The sequence below is a fragment of the Taudactylus pleione genome, unplaced genomic scaffold, assembly GCF_031769625.1.
Source record: "Taudactylus pleione unplaced genomic scaffold, aTauple2 ptg000201l, whole genome shotgun sequence".
NCBI lineage: Eukaryota > Metazoa > Chordata > Amphibia > Anura > Myobatrachidae > Taudactylus > Taudactylus pleione.
Genome location: NW_028284603.1, coordinates 19,175,088 through 19,199,672, shown reverse-complemented (window position 1 = coordinate 19,199,672; position 24,585 = coordinate 19,175,088). Strand labels below are relative to the sequence as shown.

General features: G+C 43.3%; 1 protein-coding gene across 1 annotated transcript in view; it reads right to left on the bottom strand.

Moving 5' to 3' along the window:
• Positions 1-24,326, bottom strand: part of THADA (THADA armadillo repeat containing) — a 732,316-nt gene extending 707,990 nt beyond the window's left edge. The window contains 6 exon segments of the mRNA XM_088477279.1: positions 3,519-3,551; positions 4,994-5,142; positions 10,433-10,563; positions 13,304-13,398; positions 20,778-20,871; positions 24,247-24,326. Of these exon segments, the coding sequence (XP_088333405.1) occupies positions 3,519-3,551; positions 4,994-5,142; positions 10,433-10,563; positions 13,304-13,398; positions 20,778-20,853 (484 nt within the window). The 5' untranslated portion in view covers positions 20,854-20,871; positions 24,247-24,326.
• Between the last annotated feature and the right edge of the window lie 259 nt (positions 24,327-24,585).

The window sequence follows — 24,585 nt, the reverse complement described above, 5'->3', positions numbered from 1 at the left end:
AATAGATATCTTTTGTCTTTCATCGTTCAGAAAAACATCTACTAATGGATAGGCCCCTATAGACTCATGTCGTGTTACTCTAACTGCCGTATTTTACATGATATTTTAGTTAAGACAAATATCTCTGGCCGCAGGAATACTATTTCGAAAAACTTTTTGGTTAAGAAAATTGGCTGCATTAAAATGTTCCTGGACAACCTGCCGTTATCTCATTACTGGCAAAACTTTTTGCCATCCACATTCGGCCAGAACGTATTAATCACCACCTTATGAGTAATAGTAATTATGTAAAATACCAAATTTTATGCCCCTGTGGTCTTCCCTATATTGGAACAAGTGAGAGAAAATATAAAGAACATATGGCCTTGCACCACAGCGCTCAATACGGTTTCTAGTTTGCAATCAGTAGCGCGTAATTTTCCCAGAGCTGGTCACAACTCATCTAGCCTAAAGTGTAGAATGACTGTCTATATTCCACCATTACGACACGGGGGTGACAGTGTCAAGTTATTACTATGACGCGAGACACGCTGGATAAAGCACCTTGATGTACTCGGATGTTTTATATAATGATTTTCTACTATGTTATCCATATAGGGCTGTTCTAAAAGTATAGTTATGTAATACTAGCTGGGATACCCGCCGCTGCCTGGGTTGAAGACCGGACCCTGAAGTACACCTGCAGCCTTCATTTTTTTTTTTACATTGTCCTTGCCTATAACCTGGATATCTATGCACATTAGGAGTAAATGACAGCGCGGGCAGGCGTATTATCATACTGTTTGGAATGAGGCATATCAGGAGCAGACTGACTTACAGAACAGAAATCAGTATACGTTCCAAAATCACTTGAGTCTCAGAAATGACTGCAGAACAGAGGGTGTGATTCATCTGCGGACGGATATGTTAGCAGCTGCGATAGCTGTAATATGGAAATGCAGTAGGAGGTGTCACGCCTCCTGCATGCATTACTGATCCATGATGCGTCAAAGGACGCAGCATCGGATCATCTGCGATCCCTTCGGCCGGCCGAGTGACCATGGGTTGGTGGAGCTAGGTACAAAACTCTGGCCAGGCATAAAGGACAAATAGACAAACACTTTCTTGCTTATTATATATGTTTGGATCTTTCACTATAGTATTGTTCTTGCCGTTGTGTTCATTATATTTTTAGGACCAGCATATTTCATATAAGTCTATGGGATGTGCTTTTATATTTCTATTGTTATTTCTCTATTGTTAATAGTCATGTACATATGGTCTTATAGCACAGCTCTGGTACAGATTTTACAAGTAATATGCCTGTGTTTACAGTTCTTGTATATTTCAACTATGGTGATGGGTTGTTTATAGTGCCCAGGTGGACATCCTCATTCAGCGCAGTCGGCTGGGTCCTGTACCCTGCTTCCGGAACATACATGGTGTCCACTTGTTATAGTGCATCCGTAAAGTATTCACAATGCTTCACTTTTTCCACATTTTGTTATGTTACAGCCTTATTCCAAAATAGAATAAATTCATTTTTGTCCTCAAAATTCTATGCACAATACCCCATAATGACAACGTGTAAAAAGTTTAAGATTTTTGCACATTTAATAAAAAAACAAAAAACAAAACACTAATGCATACATACGTAACGATTTTGTTAGTGATCGATTTTCGTTCGGTTTTTCCTTTGAAAAAGTGAACGATATTTTGAAGTGTGATGAACGATTTTTTTTTTACTTTTTTGAACGATGAACGACAAATGTTCCTTCCCTTAATGAAAATCGTTAAGTTGCTCAGTCAGAAATGGACGATGAACTACAAACGGGAACGTGCATGAACGATTATCGTTCATCGTTATAACTCAGAAACAATGATTTTTTGAACGATAACGACGTCGTTATAGTTAAATCGTTCAAAAAATCGTTACGTGTGTATGCACCTTAAGAAATCACATGTACATAAGTATTCACAGCCTTTGCCATGAAGCTGAAAATTGAGCTCAGGTGCATCCTGTTTCCACTGATCATCCTTGAGATGTTCCTACAGATTAATTGGAGACCACTTGTGGTAAATTCAGTTGATTGGACATGATTTTGAAAGGCATACACCTGTCTATATAAGGTCCCACACTTGACAGTGCATGTCAGAGCCCAAACCAAGCATGAAGTCCAAGGAATTGTCTGTATAACTCAGAGACAGGATTGTATCGAGGCACAAATCTGGAGAAGGGTACAGAAAAATATCTGCTGCTTTGAAGGTCCCAATGAGCACAGTAGCCTCCATTATCCGTATATGGAAGAAGTTCGGAACCACCAGGACTCTTCCTAGAGTTGGCCGGCCATCTAAAATGAGCGATCGGGGGAGAAGGGCCCTAGTCAGGGATGGGACAAAGAACCCGATGGTCACTCTGACAGAGCTACAGCATTCCTCTGTGGAGAGAGGAGAACCTTCCAGAAGGACTACCATCTCTGCAGCAATCAGGCCGGTATATTCGAGTGGCCAGACGGAAGCCGCTCCTTAGTAAAAAGCACATGGCAGCCCACCTGGAGTTTGCAAAAATGCACTTGAAGGACTCTCAGACCATGAGAGACAAAATTCTCTGGACTGATGAGACAAAGATTGAACTCTTTGGCTTGAATGCCAGGCGTTATGTTTGGAGGAAACCAGGCACTGCTCATCACCAGGCCAATACCATCCCTACACTGAAGCATGGTGGTGGCAGCATCATGCTGTGGGAATGTTTTTCAGCAGCAGGAACTGGGAGACTAGTCAGGATAAAGGGAAAGATGAATGCAGCAATGTACAGACATATCCTGGATGAAAACCTGCTCCAGAGTGCTCTTGACCTCAGACTGGGGCGACGGTTCATCTTTTAGTAGGACAACGACCCTAAGCACACAGCCAAGATATCAAAGGAGTGGCTTCAGGACAACTCTGTGAATGTCCTTGAGTGACCCAGCCAGAGCCCAGACTTGAATTGAATTGAACATCTCTGGAGAGATCAGAAAATGGCTGTGCACCGTCGCTTCCCATCCAACCTAATGGAGCTTGAGAGGTGCTGCAAAGAGCCCAAATATAGGTGTGCCAAGCTTGTGGCATCATATTCAAAAAGACTTGAGGTTGTAATTGCTGCCAATGGTGCATCAACAAATAATTGAGCAAAGGTTGTGAATACTTTTGTTTACGCAATTTCTTTTTTTATTAAATTTGCAAATAACGCAAAAAAAAACTTTTTACACATTGTCATTATGGGGTATTTTTGAGGACAAAAATGAATTTATTCCATTTTGGAATAAGGCTGTAATGTGGAAAAAGTGAAGCGTTGTGAATACTTTCCGGATGCACTGTATATAAGTTCTATGTTGTTACATATTTATGATCCTGAACACAGTGTGAATAAACACTGAAACGGTGACTGTTCATGCTGCTATAGTTGTGCGATTCCTCTAGCCCTGAGTGCGTCATCTTCAGATCTCTCTCAGTATATTATAATAATAGAAAGAACAGTCATTAAATTATTAGGTACTCACCATCTGCTAACAAATTGATGACGCAGAAGCTTCCTGAAAGGAAAACACATTTGAGTTGTGTTAACTTTCGTACACTTACAGCTATCACTACTTGAAGTTCTCTATTTGCCAGAAGGGGGTAATAGAAAGATGGTAGTTTATGAACAGAAAATACATGGACGACAAAACTAACAAGATTGTCTCTTTGGGTCAGTTGTGCTTTTACCTCTCTTCCAATATTTTTCATATTAAAAGCAGTGTTGTATCTGATCATTCCTGAGCAATGAATTGCCCAAATCTGTTGCATCTATAAATTATGCTCATCTCCGTACCAAGGGCCTGATTCAGACCAACTCGCGAGCGCACAGCGCTCACAAGCGGCTTGATGGTCCCCCACTGCGCATGAGCACGTCGGAGCCAGCTCCGGCGTGCGCATGCGCGAGCCCCGGAGCGCGAGAGAAATTCTCTCACTCCAGGAATCACTACAAAAGGTGCGGCTGTCGATGTTGATTGACAAATCACCCCGTTTTGTAGGCGGGGCGGGGGGGGTGGCTACACAAACGGAAGCGTTCTCGAAGGAACGCCTGCCGTTTGTGGGCGGCCCTACTGGCATCACTTGTGATGTCAGTAGGTGGACTTCCTGCTCTATTAGAGCAGGAAGTCCACTTGGGCTTGCGGCCACGAGACCCTACCACAAGGGTCTCGTCGCAAGCCCGATGGTCTTGACCATCGCAACCATCACCTGGCCGCTCGCATAAGCTGTGAGTGGTCACCAACAGCTATGCAAGCGGCCAGGAGGCCATCTTTAAGAAAAAAAAAAAAAGGACGCCCTGATTCAGAGCGAGCGCTCTCAAAGAGCATCCGGCTCGGAATCAGGCCCCAAGATCGAACCTGTGATCGCAGCACTAGGAGGCAGCAATGCTAACCTATGTGTCACTATATTGCCGTCTTGCTTTAATACATTCTCTCTTAGGAATATGAATTCCTATATATGTAGTGCTATGAGACAGCAATGGTAACCACTGTGCCACCATGTTATCCTCTTGCTGTAATACAATTTGAGGAATTTGTGGACCCGGGTGCTAAGAGACAGCAATGCTAACCACTGGGCCACAGTATGGCCATCTTGCTTTAATACATCCTCTTTTGGGAAATTGTGGATCCCAGCACTAGACAGCAATGCTATCCACTATTGTCACCATGCAACCCTCTCACTTTAATACAGCCTCTAGTTTTTGTGGAAGGGATACATGAGCCAAGGGTCTAAGGTAGCAGAACAGTAGCATGGTGACCCTTACTTACCAAACATTGGTTTACTCTATATATTAATAACACTACAATATAAATGCTGCATTACCTAATAACATTCCAGGATACCTTGATAGAAGTGTCCAACTCAGTGTTTATATGTGATACGGGACAATGTACTATGAAGTACTATAAACCGTGTACATCAAATCATGTAATGTGTAATGTAAAGTGCACTCTGAGATTACCCAGACAGAAGTTCTCCATGCATGATGCCAAACTGCCCACCGCTTTCCTATAATGTTCCGTGTTTTCCACTGCAATGTCCTTCTTCAGACAGCAGGTGAATGTACAGGCCGCATCAGTCTTACATGGATCTGGAACGTTGTCTAACAAGCTGTAATTCACAGGAAACATTATCAAATAATATGTAATAATAATGATGTTGATCATACTGTGACACTGCAGTGGGGTCACCTAAAAGCACAGAAGTCAGAGGCAAAGTATTTTTCCTGTGCTGATCCTCCTCTTTGCCTCCAGATGCCGGTCACCCTGTGTTATATATACACATATATAGGTATACATATTACATATATAGATATATTCAGCCTAGTGCTGCCTACAGGGCTTAGAGATAAGTTCATCATGCTGTATACTCCATACAAATCACAGTCATTGTTTGTGAAAACTGTTTATGCTGCAGGTGAAACACCCACAAAGTAATAACTACACAAACCTCCATGCGACCTGAAACAGTCAGTTTTTACAATATCGAATAATCAATACAAATCTTTCTGTTAAAAAAATATATTATATAAATATAATAAAATATATAAAAATATTAAAATATCGATATAGCACCAATACGCCTATATCGGACCCACGAGACACAGAAAAAAATATATAGAAAGTATATAGCAATATATTTATTATAATAACAAAGACATTACTTTAAATAAAAAGGTGATCAATAGTGAAATTAGTATATTAATTTCATAAATACATATAAAACATTCTGCATGCAGACTGTCGTAGCCGGATAATTGGCAGAATCGGTTTAAAATTAAATCTGCGCAACGCCTTTTTGCGACTGGCCGCCCAGCGCCAATTTTAGTGAATCTCGCCCATTATAAGTACATACGGCGATGCTATTATTTAGCGTCGTGCGATTCCCACGCAATAGAAAGAAGTTAAAAGTCCTCACCATATAAATACAGACAGTCACCAAAACATATAAAATTATTATACCTGCAAAACACGTACCATGGTGTACTCCACAAACACGTAGTCGCACAGTGCTAACTATCGTCTTTTCTTAATTCCCCAATACTTACACACTGCACACTTACATAAAAGTTTCCCTAGCTTTAACGTGTAATATTCAAGGTTCATCCAGTAATTATTAATGTTGTGAAATAAATGTAATTTGATATCTAAGGTTTAGTACATGGTAAGCAGACCGTGTTTGGTGTTGTACTGATCCACTTTGTCTCAACAGATTTCCGGTATCATCGGTGAGAAGATCGCAACATGCGTCTGCAAACTATGGACTATAGAGAGTTAAAACATTAAAATGTACTCTGTAATGTTATCAGCTTAGATGAGCATGCAACGGGAAAAAGGACACAAAGGTTTGTTGGAGGCTGTTTGTGTCCATTCGAATTGACCTATGAACTATACTCTAACAGAAGAACCAGGAAGAAGAACCAATGGAATCATGCCAAACTGTTCTATTGTATTGCCTATCTCTGTAAGGGTATATATACAGTCAGGTGCATAAATATTGGGACATTGACGGAATTTTCATATTTTGGACTCTATTCACCACCACAATGGCTTTGAAATTAAACAAACAAGATGTGCTTTAACTGCAGACTTTCAGATTTAATTTGAGGGTAATTACATCCAAATCAGTTGCTATATGTGCCTCCCACTTTGTAAGGGGCCAAAAGTAGTGGGACTATCAACTCAAAAGCTATTTCATGGACAGGTGTGGGCTATTCCTTCGTTATTTCATTATCAATTAAGCAGGTAAAAGGTCTGGAGTTGATTCTAGGTGTGACATTTGCATTTGGAATCAGCTGCTGTCGACTCTCAATATGAGATCCAAACAGCTGTCAGTATCAGTGAAGCAAGCCATCATTAGGCTGAAAAATCAAAACAAACCCATCAGAGAGATAGTAAAAACATTAGGTGTGGCCAAATCAACTGTTTGGAACATTCTTAAAAAGAATGAGCTCTCCGGAGAGCTCAGCAACACCAAAAGACCCACAAGACCACGGAAAACAACTGTGGTGGATGACAGAAGAATTATTTCCCTGGTGAAGAAAAATCCCTTCACAACAGTTGGCCAAATCAAGAACACTCTCCAGGAGGTAAGTGTATATGTGTCAAAGTCAACAATCAAGAGAAGACTTCACAAGAGTGAAAGACAAGATGTAAACCATTGGTGAGCCACAAAAACAGGAAGACCAGATTAGAGTTTGCTAAACAACATCTAAAAAAGCCATTACAGTTCTGGAACAACATCCTATGGACAGATGAGACAAAGATCAACTTGTACCAGAGTGATGGGAAGAGAAGAGTATGGAGAAGGAAAGGAACTGCTCATGATCCAAAATATACCACCTCATCAGTGAAGCATGGTGGTGGTAGTGTCATGGCGTGGGCATGTATGGCTGCCAATGGAATTGGTTCCCTTATATTTATTGATGATGTGACTGCTGACAAAAGCAGCAGAATGAATTCTGAAGTGTTTCGGGCAATATTATATGCTCATATTCAGTCAAATGCTTCAGAACTCACTGGACGGCGCTTCACAGTGCAGATGGACAATGACCCGAAGCATACTGCAAAAGCAGCCAAAGAGTTTTTTAAGGCTAAAAAGTGGAATGTTATGCAATGGCCAAATCAATCCCCTGACCTGAATCCGATTGAGCATGCATTTCACTTGATGAAGACAAAACTGAAGGGAAAATGCCCCAAGAACAAGCAGGAACTGAAGACATTTGCAGTAGAGGCCTGGCAGAGCATCACCAGGGATGAAACCCAGCGTCTGGTGATGTCTATACGTTCCAGACATCAGGCTGTAATTGCCTGCAAAGGATTTGCAACAAAGTATTAAAAAGTGAAAGTCAGATTTAGGATTGTTTAGTTTGTCCGATTACTTTTGGCCCCTTAAAAAGGGGAAGGCACATATAGAAACCGTTGTAATTCCTACACCGTTCACCTGATTTGGATGTAATTACCCTCAAATTAAATCTGAAAGTCTGCAGTTCAAGCACATCTTGTTTGTTTCATTTCAAATCAATTGTGGTGTTGAATAGAGGCCAAAATATGAAAATTCTGTCAATGTCCCAATATTTATGCACCTGACTGTATGTGGGCTCTCTAAACTTGGATGCCAGTCTTCTTGCTGTGCTGTTGACGGAGGTTTCTATACTGATGCCGGTATCTGGGTCCAGAGAGCGTGCGTATGTAACAACTGTTCCTTGGGTCTGTATGATTTATTTGCGCTAATTGTCTTTAGATCACAGCGTGTAACCATCTGTTTTTTTACATTCAATAATAACTGTTTGTGCTTTGGAACCACACTCAAAAGTCTGAAAGCATTTATTTCTTGTGCGACTCAATGCGTTAAATAGCGACAATTGCTAGAAGGTATAGGCAGGATTTTAGAAGGTATAGACAGGATTGCATAGAGGATTTAAATAGGTATCCATAAGAAGAAAAAACAAATTCAATAAATCACATATCACAAAAGAAGACCATCAGCTATAAAATCCAATATAGAGTGGTTTAAAATTTGAATCAAAATTTTCTATTTGAACAAGCCTCTGGAGTACTTCTAAGTCACAAAGTGGCATGTGCATAAATCATTGTAGCACTGCAATAAGCAAGAAAAGTATCCAGTCGGAGCAATTCCTAGTGAATTCCCGATTCGGACTCCAATAACTTTAATGGAACTTTCCCAAAGTCTTAGTAAACTGCGGCTCCATATACAGTTACACATAGAACACCAAGTCAGCCAAATTCCAATATTGACCCAATGTACCTCTGTCAGTGCAAGGGAGGGGACTGGCCTGTGTGTTACCCCAGCGACCTGCTGCAGTTAGTCATGAATGGGGAGCTGATGTATATAATTCATTTGCTCACCTGGTCTGTATGGTGTTCAATATGAGACGTATCTCACTGCTGTTGCCGCTACCAGGGAGTAGGTATGATGTACAGTGCAAGCTGGGTCCCGCTATTACAGCCGCGGGCAGTGGATCCGTATGATGTTCAATGTAAAGTTGATCCCACCGCTGTAGCCGCGGCCAGGGGGCTGCTTCGCAAATGAACGGTCCGCTCACCTGGCGAGTGTAGCTGGCAATGGATGCTGGGTTCCGGCAATAACTAAGTTCCGGGCTCAGGATATGGTAACCTGGTAGATAGTATCCAAGGAGCTGACCGCAATAATACAACTCAATGGCTGATAGTAATCACCGGTGGGAAACCAAGTTCAAAGTTGTCCACACAGTCTCCTGTACAGATGGGTACACATAATTCTAGCCTCCTAGCGAGATCAACAGCCCTTCTAGTCGCGCCATGCTGTAGCGTGACTCAGTAGCCCCGAGCATCTATTTGTGCGTCTTTTTACCTTCAAATACGTCTTATTTGCAAAACGATGCGCACAAGCTTCTGCTGATTAAAATTATATGCAGCATGCCTATGTTCTCTATGTTTTCGGAGTCCGCATTTGAAGGTAAAAAGACGCACGAGAAGACGCTCTAGCTACCAAGTCACACTGAGCTCCCGAGTTATGTTTGGTGCGACTTGTAGCTCACGGAGGATAGATGTATGTGGGCACATCTGTAGATCGGTAGTGAGAGTCAGATGTGCAATCTCCCTCTGGGGACACCCTTAACGCGTTTCCGAGTTTCTTCAGAATTGTACCCAGGTACCTGTTGTTGTGCTGACTGTTCTCATGTATGTCATATATAAGGAGCTAGAGGAATTAGTATATAAATAAACAATGATGATGAACTATCTGCCGTGACAAGACTACCCGATTAATGTGCCTACTGAAAGCAACTGTCCATCTTAAACCTAATACACAGGAATTATATTTTGGCTGTGTATTCTGATAAAACCTACTTCACTATGGTATGTCCCCTTTTATTTTGTTGTCTATAGCAGGAGGAAATTAGTAGATTCAGTGGAAAATACAGTATATAAGAAAAAGGACATTTTGCTATGGCTCTGAAAAATAGTACTGCAATCTAAGGAAGCAAACGTGAAACAAAGCATTTGATGAAATATTTATATAAGAACTGAAATAATTGAATGGTCTGTTCAGCTGCAGAAAATAATTATATAGAAGACAATAGATGTATTAAGCTCTGGAAAGTGATAAATTAGAGAGTGATAAACTACCAGCCAATCAGCTCCTAATTGTCATGTTACAGGCTGTATTTAATTTATCACTATCCAGAGCTTAGTACATCTGCCCCAATGGCTGATAACTGGTTGCAGTTGCATACGACGCCTGGATGGTCATTGAATGGTCACAATTTAGATTAAATCAGGAGCCCGATGTGAATTCTAGTCCTAGAGACACTGGCGATCAAAGGAAGTGGGTGACTACACAATGTGTAAGGTGAAATAGACTGTAAATAAAACTGAGAGATACCCAAACTACCATTTACCTCGCCAAAACCTTTTTCAAGGGATTCCTGGCACTAGCTGCACAGAACATTTCAGCCACGACAGTCAGGCAGCAGCAGAGGACTTCAGTGCCAGCAGAACTGCTGTGCAGGTTTTCAAAGAGAGGAACAATCTGAAAGGAAATATGGAATAAAACAAATCCTATATATAAGTTAAAAAGCAAACAATTCACCAATTTATAGTGAAAATGTACTGAACAGCAGCGTTTTTACACATTCAGCAACTTTAGCATTCATTCTCAAACCACTGGCAATGCCCAGCGGGTTACCGATACCTCCCACCGACAAAACATGCACCTGGCCAATAAGCAGAAGATTCACAATGTATATAATAATGTGTTACAGTCTATCCCGACTGATATGCACAGTGGGAGTTAGGGCAAACCCCCACCCCCTAATGGTTCCCACTGCCGCAACGGACAGATGGGACAGTCCATCCAGATTACACAGGGTAAGGAACAGCAGTCCAGAGGGGCTGGTTATGGGATCCTAGTAGTCAGAATGCAGACATTCAGAATACCGACAGCGGCATCCCGACAGTCAGAATCCCAACAGAAGTTTCTAAATATACTAACCTTTACCCCTACCCTCCCCCTAACCCTATCCCACCTCTCCCACAGACTAAATCTAAAAGGTGGGTACAGACTAATACAATGCCGTTTCTGGACGAATTGAAACGACATATCGGCAGCATTGCTTCGTGCGTACGCCCAATATGCGTGCTCATACGGCCGCTTGCGACATTTTTCGGTCGGCCACGCTGCACGTCCAAACGGATGATATAGCAGGCGTCCCCATTCCAGGTAATGAAAGACGAAACGAGGTATCGTTCCAACGTTTATTACCTCGCTCTGATGTATACCCAGGGTGCGATAGGTCGGCAGGGTACACATCGCCCAGTGTGTACCCAGCTTAACCCTCCCCTGCTGCATCCTAACACTCTCCCACCCGCAGCCGAACCCTCACCCTCCCTCTAGTTACTAACCCCTAACCCTAATTCTCATGGTCGGGATTCTGGAACTGGGATTCTAACCGCTGGCATCCTGACCTCCGGGATGCCAACTACATTCAGTCCAGAGCCAGGGGTGGGCCTAACACATGACAGGTCCATAAGCTTATAATGAATACAACCACTTAAGGTGCATACACAAGTAACGATTTTGTTACCAACGATTTTCTGAAAGATTTTCTGTCAGATTTTTTTAAAGTGTAATGAACGATTTTTTTGAACTACAAACGATTTTTGTAACATCCCTTAATTAAAATCGTTCAGTTGGTCAGTCAGAATGAACTACAAACGGGAACGCGCATGAACGATAATCGTTCATCGTTATAACTCAGAAACTGACTGATTTTTTTCAATGATTGAACGTTAACGACGTTGTTATAGTTAAATCGTTCAAAAAATCGTTACATGTGTATGCACCTTAAGTAATGAATAGGGAGACAGATAACATAATTCTTAGAGCAAAATTACAGGGGCAATAGTGTATGAATATATTAGGGGGAGAGAATATTAAATGATTATTTGGTATTGGCAACATTTATTATTTTATAATGTGAGCACTATTTAGTAGTTAAAAAATAATAAGTGTTGCTCTGTCATTAAAACATTTTTAACAGCAATTAGCAATTAATTTTCCCTCGTTAAAATAATATATTGTGGCTCCAAAACTTACCCACAAGGGTGTCTTGGAGGTTGTGTCTCCTAGGACATGAAAGTATGCCTTAAATACCTGAAGTGATTATTCTTTAACCAAGTTCTTCATGATCTTTTGCACTTCCCTGCAGTAATCAGTTAGAGGGATGTACTTCTATAGCTGATGAGACAGTGTGACTGAATGGTGTGCAGTCGGGCCCTAGCCTGACCATCCATGAAGCAACCTAGGCTTCTGCATAGGTCCCCATTGGCACTAAGGAGCGGAAGGGACCTCAAACCAGTCGGTTGCCTGGGGCCTCATGGAGTATTAATCTGTCTGGCAATACAGAAATCCAGTGTGTGTGATTGATGGGATTCATACAACCCGCACAATCGGTGGTGTCACTGAGGTCTCAGCTTTCTGACCTTCATCAAATGTATGAATCGCTTAACGTTTGTCACCCTCCCTCTCCCCTATGTCATTAACCAATTATTATACCCAGAAATAAACCTGGATTTGCATATGGTGAAGAAAAGATCACAGCTTAATTAAAATTTGATTTAAATAGAAAATGGTGGCACAAACACAGCCCTGCAGGACAACGTAATGAGACACATAAGGGAGGATCCCTTAGTACTTAATGTATGGTGATCGCCAGACAATGACTTAAACAGTACTAAGCCTTGGAGAGAGATAAAGTGGATGGCGACAAAGTACCAACCAATCAGCTGATTTCATTTTTCAAGCACAGTCTGTAAAGTGACAGTTAAGAGCTGACTGGTCAATTCTTTTTATCTCCATCTCTCTCCAAGGTTTAAAACATAAACCCTCAAATGCTCTATTTGGAGACATGTTGTCTGGACCTGTGGATGTTCGAATGCTCTGATTGGCTACAGGTTGGTCTGGCCCTGTGGATGTTTTAATGCTCTGATGGGCTATAGGTCGGTTTGGCCTTGTAAATGTTATAATCTGATTGGTTATAAGGTGGTCTGGCCCTGGGTATGTTCTAATGCTTTGATTGGCTACAGGATGGTCTGACCCTGAAAATGTTCCTTATTTCCAATTAGCTACAAGTTGGTCTGGACCCGTGGATGTTCTAACACCAGGCAATATTTTATGTACTTTCTAGAATATAAATAGCACAAATTCTTCAAAAGCAGCTAAATTCCAATAATTCATGCAACATAGCATGTCTCACATTGAAAATCTTTACCTTTTTGATGCAATGGATTTGCTGAACTCCATCTTGCAGCTGTAAACATTGTAAGATGAGGGATGGCAAATTGTGTTCCTTGTGATCAGTAAAAGCTATAAAAAAAAAAAAAAAAAGAGAGCAAACATGTTACAGTATCTAGACTCCATCTCCCTCCTCCTCAAACACTTTAGGGAACACACAGAAGCATAACTAAAACCCTTAGCTAAAACTGGTCTAAAATAGCAGATCAGAAGAATGTTAGAATTTTGAATCAATAATGGGAACAACAATGTATTCCCTATTTCCAATTGTAAATGCTTAAAGCTCATGTGTTTGTTGGCATTAATAGATGACCCAATAGGTCACAGCATCCAGTTTGAATTGGTGGGAGGAGTGCTCTTTATTCTACAGACACAATAACAGCAAATCAGAGAGTCTTACTGGCATAGTTTTGCAGCAAATACTCTAGGGTACAAATTATTACCTATGTGTCCACCTACATCTTACCTCTGTGTGCTACAAGGCACATTAAACCTAACATGTGAGCGCAGAGCATCTTTTTCGTGCAACTTTTGATCTTCAAATGCATCTTATTCACAAATTGATGCGAATTGGACCCACAGACAGCTTCTGCTGATTAAAATGATATGCGGCATGCCAATATTCTGTGTGCAACTGTGGTTATATCCATGCGAAATGCTACGTTTACAGTGTCAGCGGCTGTGACATTGTAACATTTGGCATGCAGATATACCCACAGCCGCACACAGAATATAGACATGCCGCATATCATTTTAATCAGCAGAAGCTGCTTGTGCCTCCTTTTCGCATCACATTGCGATTATGGCGCATTTGAAGGTAAAAAGTTGCTCGAAAATACAGAGCTACAGAGTCACGCCAAGGCATGACGCAACTAGAAGGGCTGTTTAACGTGCAAGAAGTAAGGATGTATGTGGACACATCTGTATCTCTGCAATTTTCACAGTAAATATGGAAAGACATGAACGCGGCTACAAAAGCACAGAGGGCCTCCAGTGGAAGAAAAACAGCTGCTGTACTAATGCCAGCAAATAGGGACAGCGGCAGTGCAGAACGAATGCGATACAGAACAAAATCCACTTTGGTTGTCTGATGCACCACACCAAGATTTGTACTGTTGCACCTAGGTTTCTGCAGAAGTGCAAATGTTTGCAAGAAGAGCAGAATTTTGTGGTGTAAGCACATTCCTTGCTAAATACAGTGTACATACACACAGCTGCTCCTAGGAGCAGTGTAAAACTGATATTTCGTTTTAAGGGGTCAATTCAATTAGGAGCGACAGGGTGAGTTGTTGTTGTAACTGCGAGGAAACCATGCAGTCCAATCTCACCCCGAACTTGTGGTAATGTAAGTGCGGCATATAACGAGGAGGAAAATACTCTCGCCCACCAAACTACATAAGCCAGCCAAATTCAGTAATAACGTCGAGCTGAAACCTGCTTCTGGGCCATTAGCGTCATCGGGACGACCGCTGCCGCATCCCCTTGGCCCTCAATGTGACTATCTCAACAGCCACACCATTAAATGCATCCATTGTAAAGCAGGCTGGATGAAGAACTCTTGTTGAAGAAGGTCCAGAAGATCTGGAAGACTACAAGGGGCGAGACTTTGACTGAGACTTTGATGTCCTCCCGAGGCCATCCTGGAGCTACCAGAATGATCTCTTGTTCCCGCTTGATGAGAATCCACAGCAACATGAGTGGTGGTGGGGAAATATATTTATTTATTATTAACAGTTTCTTATATAGCGCAACATATTCCATTGCGCTTCACAATTGGAAACATAATAGAACAAAACTGGGTAATAACAGACAGACAGAGGTAGGAAGGCCCTACTCGCAAGCTTACAATCTATGGGGAAAAAGGCATTGACACACACACACACACACACACACACACACACACACACACACACTCACTCTATAGGGAAATAGGCATTGATACACAAGGATAGGTGCTATATATTGCAATTTAGTCCAGCCAGATTGCAGAGTTTCTTGGTGGGCTGTATAATCTAGTCACACAGGAATGTTGGTCCAAGGTAAGGAGGATGTGAAAGAAAGACTAAGTGTGAGGTTTTGTGTGGATTGTGAAAGGAGATGTAATTAGATATGGAAACTATGAAGGTTATGTGGGCGGCTCTGGTTCCAACTATATCTGGCAAAAGTTCCACAGAATGGACATGGCATTGCCCGAGAGGGCCACCGAATCTATGAAACCTGGCATAATACAGTGGGATCCTGTGGTTTAGACGAGACGCCGTTAGATCGATATCTGGCTGGAGACCCCGTCTATCAGAGCTGGAAAGACGTCCGGGTGGAGAGACCATTCACCTGGGTGAAGTTCTTGCTGGCTTCCCAGTTTTCGACCCAGGAATGAACAGAGCCGAAATCACTGGCACATGACGTTCTGCCCACCACAGGATGGTGGCCCTCTCCCTCCTTGCCAGGAAATGCTTTGTTCCACCATGATGATTGAGATATGCCACAATCATGGCACTGTCTGACAATCCTTCACTGGAGACCCTTGCAGATGAACCTAAGCTACCATCAAAGCTCTGAATATAGCCTTGAGTTCCAGCACATTTATGGGTAACCACCTCTTCTGGAGGGACCAAACTCTCTTGGAATAGGAACTGAAGAGCCACAGCCACCCAGCCCCAGAGACTGGCATCTGTGGTCATCAGAATGCAGTCAAAAATGACGAATGGATGACCTGCACTGAGATGTCTGGAATCCAGCCACCAAAGGGAGGAGGGCCAGCCAGTCGACCCCGAGGGGACAGACAGATGATCCGAGGCAGGTGATGTGGACCGTCCCATTTAGACAACAGATCCAACTAAAGCTCCTGGGAATGGAACCGTCCAAATTGAACTGCTTTGAAGGAGGACACCACATTTTACAAGAGATGCATGCAGAGAAGAATCGAAACTGCCCTCTTCTGTAGAACCATATGATCCAAGGTTTGGATTGCCACAATCTTATCCTGGGTCAGAAAGACCTATTTGTTGAAGGGTGTTAAATAGCATACCTAAGAAATTCATCCTATGCAATGGGAAAACGTTGGATTTTTTAAAATTGATAATCCAACAGAGTGAGATGACCCAATCCGTCAGCCGAACATGGGACTTTAGTAACTCCAAGGAAGTGGCCTTGATGAAAAGGTCATCTTGGTACAGAACAGTAGTAACAACCAGTATTCTGCGGTGCGTTATCATAATTGACATCCCGTTCGTAAAGTTCCAAGGAGTGGTCAAGAGGCTGAAGGGTCGAGCCCTAAATAGGTAATGAGCATTTCAATCGCAAACTGCAGAAGGGATTTGTGAGGAACCCAAATGGTAATGGGAGAAAAACATCCCTGATGTCTATGGACACTAGGAACATCAAGGAGCGGAGAGACTAGATCTTGAACTTCCGAAGATGTAAATGAGCATTCAGAGACTTCAAATTGAGAATGAGTCTCACAGAACCTTCCGGCTTTGGTGCCACAAATACCTGAATAAAACACTACATCGCTCTTGGTCTGTGGATACCGGGATCACAACACCCATAGAGAGAAGAATCTGCACAGCACTCCTCAAAACCAGACGTTTGACGAGATGCTGGAAAAACCATGGTAAAGAATCTCTGAGGAGGAAGGCCCAATAGATCTATCCCAGTGGTTCACAAACTCGGTCCTCAGGATCCCACACAGTTCACATTTTCCAGGTCACCTAGCAGGTGCACAGGTGTAGTCATTACTCACTGAGACATTTTAAAAGATCCACAGATGGAGCCAATTAGTTGACTTATGATTGTGAGGAGACCTGGTAAACATGCACTGAGTGGGGTCCTGAGGACAGAGTTTAAGAACCTATGGTCTATCCTATAACCCACAGGTTATAGGATGCCTCTCAGCCAGACATCAAAAGATGTTCGAAACTAGGTGTCCCAAAAATGAAGATAACAGGCTCTCACCACATGATCTCCAGTGGTAGCGGCGGACTGTTCTCTGAAACTGTGAAAACGCTACCTAATAGAGTGTTGAAAGGAGCTTAAAGAAGGTCCCGATGGAATCTGCTTTGGGAGCTGAGGAAGGAAGAAAAGAGCTCTTGTCCCCCAGTTGTCAGGGTGATGATCTTGCCCAATTACAGTCCGAAGAAGACAACCTCAGTGAAGGGCAAAGCCTCCAAAGATAGTTTTGAACCCACATTGGCCTACCAGGACTTTATTTAGAGAGCCCGGCAAGCTGTAACTGCTGAAGCAGAAACCATGAAACAGACTAAACCTGCATTTATCACCACCCAAATAAGAGGTAGATTCCCGGATATGCTTGACCAAAAGGAATAAAGAATAGAACATGGGGGTACCAAACCTCCTCGCCAAGTAGCTCCTCTCATTTTTCTACCAATTTGTTTACCCAAGCAGAGACCAAGAAAGGGCTAAGAGAAGCCCCATCTGCAACATAGATGGTCTTCAAAGTGGATTCTAGCTTATGATCAGGCCTATCCTTAAGAAAAGATGACCCAGGAAACTGAATGGTCGTCTTCTTGAACAGTCTAGAGGTGGAGAGGTCCACCAACAGCAGGGATTCACACTTTTATCTATCTCCAGATGGGACCAAGCAGTGGATAGGATCTCTTCCAACTGCAAAGGACCAGGAAAAGTAACCAGCTACATCCACTTCCTCTTGAAGAGACACACTGGAGTCTCAGCTTCAGAAATCTGCAGAACTTCTCACACTGCTTTGACCACAGCCTCCACATGCTGCTGCCTGTCTGAAAAATCATCCTCAGTCATCAAGGAAAGACCCACTTCCGAATCTTCCAAAGGGTCGCCCTACACCTGCGAGGAAGCTTTCGAATTGGAACCCTCCCAGGACTGAAGTATGCCTGGAAGTCTACATTTCTGCGAATGGGGTGCGACCTAGGAACCCCTGGATGCAGAAACCAAGAGCTTTTCTAAGGAGGAGGAAAAGTGAATCAAACCCTGCACAGAGTGAGCAAACCCCTGGACCCAAGGTGGTTCTAAAGAGAGGAAAACCGCAGGGACAGGCGGATCACTAGCCCCTGAATCTAGCAATGAGGAAGAGTCACTCAAAGCACATCCTACAGGCGCCGGAATAGCTAAGTTTTGTTACATTCTGATGGTGAGCTGCTCAGACAATTCAGACATCACCACAGCCAGGTTTGCCATGGTGACTTGTCCAGCAGTGGAGATAGAGATACACTTGTAGTGTTAATTCTAGCACCCTGCACCTGTCACAACCCGCTCAGTTCGTCTTTTCTGCCTGGGGTGTCGCTCTCTGCTCTGGTGCACCTAGCACATTCTGGTCTGTATCTAAGCAGTTTGTTACATCAGCTGAGTGTGCTAAAAGCTCCAGAGAAGAGAGCGACACCCCAGGCAGGAAAGAAGAACTGCACGGGCCTCCCCAGTCAGAATGTGCATGAGGGAATTTTACACAAGCAAACACCTTTTGTACAGCACCGTTCTTATCCTATGATTGTCCCACAGAATTGCCCTTCCCAGACATACAGGGGTATTCAATATGGGTGCAATAACATCGTTTTTGCGTTAATATCAGAGGTACGACGTCATTATCGCAGGTTTTACTTTTACACCGTATTCAATTTCAAAGACTTATCGCAGTTTTGAAAAGTCTTTGACAAAAAACGGGGATAACTTTTCACCATTGAATAGGTGTCGAAAAAAAGTGCAGAATTGGGGTTTAGGGGTGCAGGCTTAAAAAAAATAGCCCGCACCCCTGGGACTGACATTTAAAAAAGAACTGTCAAAAAAAACTTTAAAAAACAAATAGGGGGGGGGAGTTTTGATGGTTGGTTCATTTTGGAATCTTCTATGATATTGTCAAATATATTGACCCTGATGATGACATGGTTTGATATATCTGTGATGTTCAAGTGTTTTATAACTGTGGCCCATTCTTTATTGTATAACTGTATACAACCCAGATGTGTACTATTTATGTTACTTGCAAACCGATTAATAAAAATTGTTTAATAAAAAAAAAAAATAGGGACACCCGAAAAAATTAATTTAAAAATTGGGGTGAAAAAAAAAAAATGGGAAAAAATTGTTTAACAATAGGGAAATAGGTTCAGGGCTATTCTGTATGTATGCGGCAGGTGTTTTCTAGAATAGATTTATAGCGGCAGGTGCACAAATGCAGAATTTTTTAAAACTTACTTTAGGGACATAAAAATATGCCAGTACCCATTTTCATGTACCCCAAATTTGATGGGACCACTTAAAAAAACGAAAAAAATAACCTAAGTGCTCTTCTGCATTACTTCTTCAATGTCGGGAAAAAAACACCTGCTGCGGCTATTTAAATCCCTGACTTTCAATTAAAGGCTAAAACGGGGGTACCCATAGTGATCCCCCATGTTTTTACTACTTTAGGGGGGTCTTACAATTTTTTTAAGGAAAAATTCGTAACTTTACGCAAATCCAACTTCGGAGTTTCCCGTTTTCGTTAATTTTATATTGAATACGGGTATAAGCGGGAGCGCGCCCGATACTTTAACGCAGGTAAAAACTCCGATATGAAACGTTAACTTCGACAGTGAAGTTAACGTTTCATATTGAATACCCCTCATAATAGTGTACGTGGAGAGATGGGACAGTACAGCAATAGATGTAAATGTACAAGACCTGCAGATTTTAGACATATAGTTATGACAGTGGATATACACATCCAAAAAGCACTTTATTGCAGTTAAAGCAAACACTTAATTCAATAAAAAGAGAATTAGTGCAGAGACTGACAATAATGCAGCACTCAAGCTTTCAGTCACACAGAATCCCAAAAACAGACCCCACACATGTGCACCATGTGCCTACGGAGTAGAGAGGAAGGAGATCAGGAATGATCGGCCTGGAACCAAATGATGACCCAGTATAAAAGGAGTATTAGGAAACCACAGCTAACTGCATTCTGATCCGTCCTCCGCTGCTGAGGATGGATACTCTTTACTGGCTACAACCTGCCTCCAGGAGAACGCTGCGCTCTAGGAGCCCTGTGACGGCTGTGGTGGGTCCCATCGGAGGCTCCCAAGGAGTTAGTGCCAGGCTCCGCTCACCACCATATATTCCCCAGAGTCCCCCAGCGGAATTAGGGACATTGATTTTGTAGATGCATTTTACAATCACAATCATATAACCAACATAAAAATTACTTGAAAAGCAGAAAAAAAATCACACATGTGGTGAAAATAGCTAAATACATGTTTAATAGACAATACAAAAAATATACAGTATATGTCTGCGCACTGATACTTGTACTTGTTACTTTTGTTTTTGCCAACTGTCAATTTGTTTAAAATCTTACCTTTAAATGTAAACCCTCTCAAAATAAGTGCTGTACCAAGAAATTGGAAATGCATATTTTTCAAAAAAATTAAATGTATTCATATATTTATTAAGGTATCACAGTGCTCATGTACTATACTTACATTTAAGCTTCTCAATATTGGGCCCATCAAGAGTCAAGACATCGACTTTGAGCTCTTTTTTCTTTTTCAAAACCATTTCCAAGTTTAGTTTGTCCTTCAATAAAGAAAACAAAACAGCAGAAATTAAAGCTTTTAGGAATAGAAGAATATCCCCCAACCCAAAATATTCTAGTATGGGGGATCTACACATCACTGTTCTCCAAGCAACATACTGCACCATCGGAGTCACTCTGTATTTGAGATGGTGATATAAAATGATTCTAGAAGATTGTAATACTACTATTAAAAAGTTACCAATTTTAATATCTAAGGAAGATGAGCAGTGTCCCAGCTGCATATATTGTCACATTACAGTGTACAGTAGTCCCTACTTATAGCCCTACAGCAGACTACTGTGATGTGTGTGCCAAAGCAGCCTACCAAGGAATGCTGCACCTTGTAGTTTCACAGCAGGCTACCGGGGCACACTGCGACTTGTAGTACCACAGCAGACTGCCAGGGCATACTGCGACTTGTAGTGCCACAGCAGAGTGCCAGGGCAAACTGCGACTTGTAGTGCCACAGCAGACTGTCAGGGCATACTGCAACTTGTAGTACCACAGTAGAGTACCAGGGCATACTGCGACTTGTAGTACCACAGTAGAGTACCAGGGCATACTGCGACTTGTAGAGCCACAGCAGACTGTCAGGGCATACTGCAAATTGTAGTGCCACAGCAGACTGTCAGGGCATACTGCGACTTGTAGTGCCACAGCAGAGTACCAGGGCATACTGCAACGAAGTGCCCCAGTAGACTGCCAGGGCATACTGCGACTTGTAGTGCCACAGCAGACTGCCAGGGCATACTGCGACTTTAGTGCCACAGCACACTGTCAGGGAATACTGCAACTTGCAGTGCCACAGCAGACTGTCAGGGCATACTGCGACTTGCAGTGCCACAGCAGACTGTCAGGGCATACTGCGACTTGTAGTGCCACAGCAGACTGTCAGGGAATACTGCGACTTTTAGTGCCACAGCAGACTGTCAGGGCATACTGCAACTTGTAGTGCCACAGCAGACTGTCAGGGCATACTGCAACTTGTAGTGCCACAGCAGACTGTCAGGGCATACTGCAACTTGTAGTGCCACAGCAGACTGTCAGGGCATACTGCAACTTGTAGTACCACAGTAGAGTACCAGAGCATACTGCGACTTGTAGTACCACAGCAGAGTACCAGGGCATACTGCGACTTGTAGTGCCACAGCAGACTGTCAGGGCATACTGCGACTTGTAGTGCCACAGCAGACTGTCAGGGCATACTGCAACTTGTAGTGCCACAGCAGACTGTCAGGGCATACTGCAACTTGTAGTACCACAGTAGAGTACCAGGGCATACTGCGACTTGTAGTGCCACAGCAGAGTACCAGGGCATACTGCAACGAAGTGCCACAGTAGAGTGCCAGGGCATACTGCGACTTGTAGTGCAACACTGCCAGGGCATACTGCGACTTGTAGTGCCACAGCAGAGTACCAGGGCATACTGCAACAAAGTGCCACAGTAGACTGCCAGGGCATACTGCGACTTGTAGTGCCACAGTAGACTAGCAGGTCATAATGCGACTTTTAGTGCCACAGCAGACTGCCAGGGCATACTGCAACTTGCAGTGCCACAGCAGACTGTCAGGGCATACTGCGACTTGTAGTGCCACAGCAGACTGCCAGGGCATACTGCGACTTGTAGTGCCACAGCAGACTGTCAGGGCATACTGCGACTTGTAGTTCCACAGCAGACTGTCAGGGCATACTGCGCCTTTTAATGCCACAGCAGACTGTCAGGGCATACTGCAACTTGTAGTGCCACAGCAGACTGTCAGGGCATACTGCAACTTGTAGTACCACAGTAGAGTACCAGGGCATACTGCGACTTGTAGTACCACAGTAGAGTACCAGGGCATACTGCAACTTGTAGTGCCACAGCAGACTGTCAGGGCATACTGCAACTTGTAGTGCCACAGCAGACTGTCAGGGCATACTGCAACTTGTAGTACCACAGTAGAGTACCAGGGCATACTGCGACTTGTAGTGCCACAGCAGAGTACCAGGGCATACTGCAACGAAGTGCCACAGTAGAGTGCCAGGGCATACTGCAACTTGTAGTACCACAGTAGAGTACCAGGGCATACTGCAACGAAGTGCCACAGTAGAGTGCCAGGGCATACTGCAACTTGTAGTACCACAGTAGAGTACCAGGGCATACTGCGACTTGAAGTGCCACAGCAGAGTACCAGGGCATACTGCAACGAGTGCCACAGTAGAGTGCCAGGGCAAACTGCGACTTGTAGTGCAACACTGCCAGGGCATACTGCGACTTGTAGTGCCACAGCAGAGTACCAGGGCATACTGCAACGAAGTGCCACAGTAGAGTGCCAGGGCATACTGCAACTTGTAGTACCACAGTAGAGTACCAGGGCATACTGCAACGAAGTGCCACAGTAGAGTGCCAGGGCATACTGCAACTTGTAGTACCACAGTAGAGTACCAGGGCATACTGCGACTTGAAGTGCCACAGCAGAGTACCAGGGCATACTGCAACGAGTGCCACAGTAGAGTGCCAGGGCAAACTGCGACTTGTAGTGCAACACTGCCAGGGCATACTGCGACTTGTAGTACCACAGCAGAGTACCAGGGCATACTGCAACAAAGTGCCACAGTAGACTGCCAGGGCATACTGCGACTTGTAGTGCCACAGTAGACTGCCAGGTCATAATGCGACTTTTAGGGCCACAGCAGACTGCCAGGGCATACTGCGACTTGTAGTGCCACAGCAGACTGTCAGGGCATACTGCGACTTGTAGTGCCACAGTAGACTGCCAGGGCATAATGCGACTTGTAGAGCCACAGCAGACTGTCAGGGCATAGTGCGACTTGTAGTGCCACAGCAGACTGTCAGGGCATAGTGCGACTTGTAGTGCCACAGCAGACTGTCAGGGCATAGTGCGACTTGTAGTGCCACAGCAGACTGTCAGGGCATAGTGCGACTTGTAGTGCCACAGCAGACTGCGACTTGCAGTGCCACAGCAGACTGTCAGGGCATACTGCGACTTGTAGTGCCACAGCAGACTGTCAGGGAATACTGCGACTTGTAGTTGCCACAGCAGACTGTCAGGGAATACTGCGACTTGTAGTGCCACAGCAGACTGTCAGGGCATACTGCAACTTGTAGTGCCACAGCACACTGCCAGGGCATACTGCGACTTGTAGTGCCACACCAGGTTATCATAGTATGCCGAAAAACATTACTAACAGCTGGAGAGTCACATCCTGTCTACCTCTATTATGCTACCTATTAACAAGTTACATGGATATATCTGTACTGCAACCTCATCTAAATAAACAATACCCGAAGAAATCATACTAAAATAATCCAATGATAAAATGAGGTGCATGCATAGTTACATCCCTGTATATGTGCACTACAATGTGTTTACCTCAGACAGCTATTGCCTTCCACTTCCCTTAATGTAGCAGCTTCAGCTTGTTGCCATGTGCAGGAAGTGAGCACAGCAGCAGGAATAGGAGCAGTCGGTGTTCTTGCCTCTTACGACAATCTATATTATCTGAAAAGTGTCTCCAATGTAAATACAGCGGCCATCTTCTAGAAGATCAATACGCTCCTGGCTCCACTAAAATGGCTCCTATATTGCAGACAGAAACGATGTTTAGTTCTAAATGTGGATCTATCATCATTATCTCTCTGGGACAGACAGATACTGTGTACAGGAAAGGTATAGATCCAGGGCTTCCAGTCTAAAGATCTACAGTAAAAA